General features: G+C 39.6%; 1 protein-coding gene across 1 annotated transcript in view; it reads right to left on the bottom strand.

Annotated features, from left to right (window-relative positions):
- Positions 1-4,763: 4,763 nt before the first annotated feature.
- col2a1b (collagen, type II, alpha 1b) overlaps positions 4,764-7,788 on the bottom strand; it is a 52,996-nt gene continuing 49,971 nt past the window's right edge. The window contains exons 51-54 of the mRNA XM_034690199.1: positions 6,917-7,205; positions 6,462-6,649; positions 5,831-6,073; positions 4,764-5,629 (exon numbers count right to left, since the gene is read on the bottom strand). Coding sequence (XP_034546090.1) covers positions 5,483-5,629; positions 5,831-6,073; positions 6,462-6,649; positions 6,917-7,205 — 867 coding nt within the window. The 3' untranslated portion in view covers positions 4,764-5,482. The remainder of the gene's footprint in view (positions 5,630-5,830; positions 6,074-6,461; positions 6,650-6,916; positions 7,206-7,788) is intronic.

The raw sequence follows: 7,788 nt of genomic DNA, 5'->3' as shown, positions 1-7,788 counted from the left end.
CTACTGAGCCTCCTCCATGATTTTCTTGATATTTCTTACTCATACATTTCTCTATACACATGAACAGTGCTGGATTAATCCTGCCATGTTCACAGAAAGAAGAGTGAAAACTGAAACAGTAGAAGGATGAAATAAGAAAAAGAAAAATCTTTGAACTTTACAACCTTCCCTTCCTCTCTGTTGCCCCGCTTTCTTTTCTTTGTTTTCCCATCATGCCTCACTCTGTGGTCTGTCTTACCTTTCATTAAGCTCTAATTAGGAGTCTTTGACCAAATGACCCTTAATGAACACTTAAAAGGCTCCAACCAACAGGAGTGTGTTTATCAGGTCAAAAGAGGGAGTGTGCAAACTCAGAACGTGTCCTTGTCTAAGTGCTTGTGTGTGTATGTGCACTCGTTTGGTGTTTTTGTCCATTGTTACATCCATTTTTAGCCTGATTAGGCTGATTTTGCTTGGCTCTGTGTAAGCTTTGCATAATACATGCTTGCCAAGACAGTTGTGGTGCCAGTGGAGGACTGCACATCTAAATTTACTCTCAGGAAGCCATTTGAGGTGGAGGTGAACTTTTTTGTGTTCAAGCTGCTGCAATTATGAGCTGGAACATATTCAGACAGAAACTCTCTTTGAATGATGCAGACAAATTTCAGACATTTTTAGAGTTGGAATCATTACGAAATAAATAAATAAATAAAACCATTTATTCTGAGAAAAACTGTTATTTTACTTTTAATTAATTTTCTTTTCAGAACCATTTTGTTTCCAATATTCCCCACAGGCTGTATCATAATTGATTTTTTAAGCCAATATTAAAATAACAAAACATGTTATAATGAAATGAAAGAATTTTCTCAGTTCGTACTCTCAGTGACTGTCATATGAAGATTAATGCCAGTTCTGACGTGTAAGCTGTAGCTGCACTGAATATCTAGCTCTAATAGAACAGACTGGATTAACAGCCTTTTTATAATTTGTTTGGATTCATTCCAATCATATTTACTGTGTTATACATGTGGAGCATTGTTCTCTGAGGGAAGCTTATTACTCGGTTTATGTTGCACTATCAGCTTTACTGTCACAAATCCAAACTCTAAATTGTCTCCTTCTAACTGGATGTTTTAGCAGAAAAAAAATCTGCAATCCAGAAGTATTTTAAACTCCTTTCAGACTTTTCTTGAAGCGTTTCTTTTTTGTAAATTGTTGGACAGTCGATGATTTTTCTTGACTTTTGAAAATGAAAAAAAAGGAACAAATAACTAATTGATTGACATATTAGAATAAGCTGTAGATTAAAGAGGTAAGCAACAATTCATGTGGGATAATGTTCCCTGTTGTCACTCTTAAGAAGGGAACCCAAATACTATCATATTTTATACTCTTAACATCATCATGTCGTGCTGTGTTGTTGGTTTCAAGCCACATAAACATAGATAAAGGGAAAATGTAATGCCATCCTTCAGCTTCTACTTTATGAGAGGACACGGTGAAAATCCAGAGAAAACGTTCTGTGTACATTTTCATAACCTATTAGCTACTATCAAGCAATAGCTGACATTAGCTTTCACAGCAAAACATCCTGGATGAAATAAGCTAGGATTGTACACCTTTCCCAAGGTACTGTGTAACACTAGGTAATGCTAATTTTACCTAGGCAGTGACTGAATGCTGATCAATTGTAACACAATACCATAGGAAAGGATAAAGTCAGTAACAAATAAAGTATAATATGTCATTCAAAGTAATGCTAGCCAGTAGTTTGCCATGGGTGGCTATCTGCTAATGTTGGCTGTTGTTCGATGGTAGCTTATGATCTACTGCTAGCATTGGCATTAAAATTACATTCAATATAAATGAGTCATCCATTGTGTTTTTTTGCAGACCAAAGTATGATAGCGTTTGCTACCCCTTAAAGCTGCTATTGGAAGGAGTGGTGTAAAAAACGTTGCTTTTTTCTGCTGGGTTTGGAGAAAAGGTCATAATGCCCATCGGTACACATCGGTAAGTGGAGTAATTTGAGACTATTGCGAAATCTCTGCGTTTTCCAATGCCTTTGTATCAAGCAATGTTATTATTCCCCTCGTTCCCGTTATGACGGACCAATCATAGCTAATCTCCAATCCTCCGTCCTGATGGGTCGAGTGGCCCCACTACGTCATCCCGATTAGCTGGGAAGCCACTACTTCCTCATAGAACGCACACAATAATCTTTTGTGGGCGGGGTTACGGGAGTGAAGAGGGGAGGGATAGTGTTGACATTCGAAATCTCTCTCCAAACTGATGTTTATATCACGACTACCAACAGCAGCTTTATTATCCCCTTTATCAGCTCAAAATTTCAGTTTATTTATTAAGTTATATTTTTGGGCATTTTCACCTTTAATTGATAGGACAGCTGAAGAGAGACAGGAAATGTGGGGAGTAGAGAGAGGGGGAGGACATGCAGTAAATGGTTGAGGCTGGAATCAAACCTGCGACCTCTGCAACAAGGGCTATTGCCTCTGTATATGGGGCACACGCTTAGACCACAAGGCCAACTGCGCCCCTTCAGTCTATTAATTATTATATGACAAGTTTTAATACCAACAAAACTCACATTAGCCCCTGCTGTAAATGTTTTTAGTGATTTTTAATGCCAAAACACTAGACTCAGGTGTTTCATGGTCATGGTACAGCTGCTGAACATCAGCATGTTAGCCATATCATTGTTAGCATGTTTTCATATTGATGTTAGCATTCAGCTTTAAGTATGTGTAAGGCTTTCCAGAGCCGCTAACTGTGAACTTTGTGTCATTCATGTGTCTTTGATCAGTGGCTGATTAAGCGTACAGTAAAAAACACTGTAAGTGTTAATTGAAGTAGGTAACCCCATTTTTTTTTTCTTGAAACGAGGTGAAAACTGAAGGTAAACCTTGAACAGAACAACTTTCTGTGTACTGTAATGTGCTAAATGTTGTTGCCTGCTTTGTAATTTTACAGGGCCCGACTAGTTTCAGTTTGTGTCGTTCAGGATAAAGACGTACTGTGAATTAGAAATAGAATCAGCTCCACTTTGGGTGGAATGATGTTAATATTGTTATGATGACTGATCCATGTCTTAGCTAAAAGATTGGAAAAAGGTGGATATTTGTTTTGTGACTCACAGAAAAAAAACTTTTCTAAACTTGTGAAGCACTTTCAATGTATCATTGCATACAAACAATTTTCCCTGAATGCACCTGTTTAAGTCACAAATGCTACATCTCATGTCATGTTCAATTTCTCAGCTGCATCCTTATACAATCTGTAGCCCCCATTTGGCCCCATAAGCTACAAACTGATAACTTATAACTCCAGATATCTCAGAAGAAACCAGACATTCTTTCTGTGTGTGGATCTTTCTGTTGGTATTTTTTTATTGGTGGTTTTATATCGGTCCAACAGATATTTTTTTTCTGTCTGAATGCCAATAATTATTCAAACATGGAACAAGTGCAGTGTGTCAAACACTGATCCATCAAAATGTGATTTTAGAGGTGGGGAAGTATATAAAAAAAAATAAAAGAAACATTGCTCTACTTTGTTCATTGGAATGCGTCTACCTTTTATTGCTACAGCATGTTTAAAAAGGCAAAAGATGAAGTCAGAAATACAGGAAGACATAGTTCACATACTGAGTTGATTAAGGTTGAAAGTGTTATCTATTTCTACCCTACCATGCTATTCAAAAGCTTTTTACATTTATGAAAAAAAGGCACATGACATGACCTATCACCATTTCCTCAAACAACCTTTTCTCTTTTTTTCAACAAATCAAGATCAGCAAAAACATATAAAGGCCCCTGCATTCATCCATCCCTCCACTGCCATGTTTTGAAGTGTTTCTCCCCTTGGGATGATGTCACCCAAAAACACATTGAGGAAGCAGGGACAACTGAATTTTTCAGTTCTGTTTTACTTTTTTTCTTTTAAAAGGATTTTTTTTTCTTGGGGAAAGTAAAAACTTTCCCCCAAATAGTCAACATAGGGAGAAGAAAACGGTATGAATAAAAAGCAACTTCAGCCTGTTACTTGGTTTTGTCTTTTATTTCCAATTTACATTAATTAAAACGTAACAAAAACAAGTCATGATCATAATAATAATAATATAATGCTATTATTATTAATAATAATACTATTATTAATAATAAAAAATATACACAACCTCACACGCACCCTCTGCACTGGCTGCAGAACTGGAGCAACAAAGTCAAACACCCTGTATCTCTTCATATGCGAGTGTGTGTGTGTGAATGAGAGAGCGTGCGCCGTTGCAGAGGGCATGCGATGTGTGAGGGGAGGGGACTGATGGAGGGAATTAGAGGGACAGGGGTCAAGGGTCACAGCAAAATGGGGGCGCTGATTGGGCTTAAATAACCAAGATATTGGTCATATTGATAATCACGTTGATTACGGGGGAAGATTTCGGGGGGGAAAGGCCTTGGATTGATTTGTGACTTTTTGGTGTGAGGTAGCTTTAAAAAATAAGAATAAAAGTAAATTAAAATTCAGGATTGTTTCCAAATTGGAAATGCCTTACTTGTGATATTCAAAATAGGCATGTCTTTACATTTTGATGTTGAAGCAGGAGGGTGGGGCTCGCCAGGGACATTTCTCACCCCTGAAATTCAAAATTCCAGGGTGAAATCCTCTCTGAGAATCTGTATATATATGTATACACACATATACATATATATACATATTTACAAGTCGCTACATATGAGTTTCTGGTTGTTAAAAAATACAGACTGTTTTACAACAATAGCACCATTGACTTTTATTATAGTACACAGTAACTTTTTGATACACACTGTGGTGGTAGAAATAGGAACACCTGCACTTTCTACGTTAGCTAGATTTTTGGTTTCAAAGAGATATGTTTGCTTTAGTGGATACAGGAGAGATGGGGTGATGAGAAAAGAGGAGGAAGTAAGAGAGGAAAGGGTGGATAAGGTCTTTTCTGTGTAGGTGGGCTTTTTATTACTTAGCAACAAACTCAGTCCTACCACACCTGGGACCCAAACCTAAACAATAAATAAATAACACCAACACATTTTTCTCTCTCTAGTTCACCGGTGTGTTCCCGTACTCTCCTCCTGCTTGCTCCTTTTTGTACACGGGGTGGAGTAGGCAGAGCAGTTGCTGTGTGAAAAAAGGGGCTTTGGGGTTATGTTGGGTGTCCATGAAGAGGGTTTAGGGTTTTGGGGGTAGGGGGTGGGGGTTGACTAGAGGCAATGCTGGATGAATCACAGATGACAGATGCTGGTGCCATTCAGTGCAGATATCCTACGGAGTTCGACTTGGAAAAAAAGCACTTTTTACTTAGAAAAAAGTCCCATTTTAAAAAAAGTGTCTTGATCTTTCTTTTCACTCCTTCTCTCCTCCTTTATCTGAAGTGTGCTCCTCTTTCATTCTATTTTTTCTTTAATTTTCCACTTCTTTCTTTCTCTTCTTTTGGATCCCTCGTTCTTTACAAGAAGCAGACTGCTCCGACTTCGACTCCGAACTCCTGGTCTGCTCCACCAATATCCATGGGGGCAATGTCCACAATGGGCAGACGAGAGGTCTTCTGCGATCTGTATTCAATCACTGTCTTGCCCCACTGTCCCGTGTGTTTCTGTGGAGAGGAAGGAAACATAAGGGCTGTTAAATGAACTATGACTTTCTCCAAAATGGTCGAGAATAAGAGGGCCTCAGAGAGTAAGAGATAGTGCTTAACATTCCTCAAAGAAGGAAAAAGAAGATAGTATCAATTTAACATAACTTTGAGTAATATTGTCTAGTCCTGCACATGTGATTTGAACCAGTCTAATCTTACCGTGCAGCCATCCTCCATCACGCTGTAGGTGAAGCGGCTGTTGCCCTCAGCTCTGATCTCCACATCGTTGGAGCCCTGCAGCAGCACGGCCTTCTTCAGGTTGCCAGTGGCAGCGTCCATGTAGGCTACGCTGTTCTTACAGTGGTAGGTGAGGTTCTGAGAGGCCTCGGTGGACAGCAGTCTCAGGAAAGTCATCTGGATGGCAGCAGTGTTTGCTGCCAGGCTGTCATCACCATAGCTGAACTGCATTGGGCCGCAGGGAAGGAAGAGGAAATGAGAATGACAGTTAATATTACTGGTGTAGGACTATTTCCCTTTCAGAGGTAAAGCTACTTTTGTTCTTTAAAATTGCAACTTTTTAAAGGTTTTACACTAAAATGTTATGTTATTAATCTTTTAATTTGACTGGATAAGTTTTTGTCCCTATGTTTTCAGTGTAACTTAATACCAATCAGCCATTACGGCTTGAAATCACAACAATTAAAATCTACAAAAAAGGAGGGAGTTAAGTTTATCCAACTTAATGTTTGTGTCAATAGCGAGTATGAGATCACGATGCAGTATAAATTGTTGTTTACTGTGTTTCAGCTCATTGATTCTGCACAAAGAAGTAAATAATGGTGCAACTCACGTGATATCCTCCATTCATTGTCTCTCCGAACCAGACGTGTTTGCGGTCCTTGCTCTTGCTGGACCACCAGTTCTTGCGAGGGATGCTGGAAGGCTTGGGGAGGACGCAGGACTCTCCGGTCTCCATGTTGCAGAAGACTTTGATTGCATCGATGGTGCAGCCTTGGTTGGGGTCAATCCAGTACTCTCCTGCAGGATGAAAATAGAGGAACATATCAGAAACATATCAACATATAATCCCTCTCTGGCTTAAAAAAAAGCCTGTAAACACTGACACTTTATATGGTACTGGAGTACTGTATAACCCTAATACATCAGAAACACTCTGGATCATCCACATCCAAACACGCATACTGTTCAAACTACATTTAATCTCAGCTTGAACTGCAAACACTCCAACTTCTTCTACTCCTTCATGTCACCCCAATTTGTTCAATTCCCCTTGCTGTCACTCACCGCTCTTCCAGTCGGGGTGACAGAGCTTCAGGTCTCTGCAGGTGCGAGCCGGGTTCTTTTTGGATCCCTCGGGGCTGCGGATGTTCTCGATCTGGTTGTTTAGAGACTTTAGGGTGGCATCGACCTCGGCATCGTGCTGACGGAGGTTTCCAGATGCCTGGTCGGCTCTCATGTACCTGAGAGGATCAGGAGACTTTTCAGTCTGACCCAGACCAGCAAAGGCAGACATGTCGATGCCAGGGCCAGGGGGACCAGGAGGACCGGGGGGTCCGGCGTTTCCAGCAGGACCCTGAGAGGAAGAAAAGGATGGCGTGTTATAGTTGGCAGTAAAAAGAAATTTCACATTTCATCAAGTCATCGCTCCACTTTATGTAGCCTCATTGCTCATAAATGGTGGGTTATTTTTCCTGCTCCTTTTAGAGTTGACAAATCCCCCTAGCTCCTTTAAATGTTGGAGAAGCTGTGAGCTGTTCTGCAATCTGTTCTCTGGTCTAATTTCAGTATCACTGTCCAGGACTTCAAGATTCAACAAACAAGCTTAAGACAGACCGCAGTCCTTGTTCCTGTTTACTTGTTTCAAAATATCTTCTTCAATCAACCTTGCAGAATTTTCTCCTCATTCTGTTTTTGGCATCATCGAGAGTGATGTTCAAAAGCATAATTAATGATCACTAACACTAAATTACCAATGTTAAGATAAACCTTGTGAGTTTATGACAACGAAGATATTGGGATTTTTCAGTTTAGGTGTAAGAGCTCATATGTTAACTGGCTCAGATTAGGTTAAGCACTATTTCAGTATGTGACACATCATTTCATATTGGTCTCGAATCTAATGGTGGCACCAAAAAAAAACCCAATTATCTCATATA

The sequence above is a fragment of the Notolabrus celidotus genome, chromosome 1, assembly GCF_009762535.1.
Source record: "Notolabrus celidotus isolate fNotCel1 chromosome 1, fNotCel1.pri, whole genome shotgun sequence".
Taxonomy (NCBI): Eukaryota; Metazoa; Chordata; class Actinopteri; order Labriformes; family Labridae; genus Notolabrus; species Notolabrus celidotus.
The sequence above is the reverse complement of the archived record's forward strand: the minus strand, read 5'-3'. Positions and strand labels throughout refer to the sequence as shown.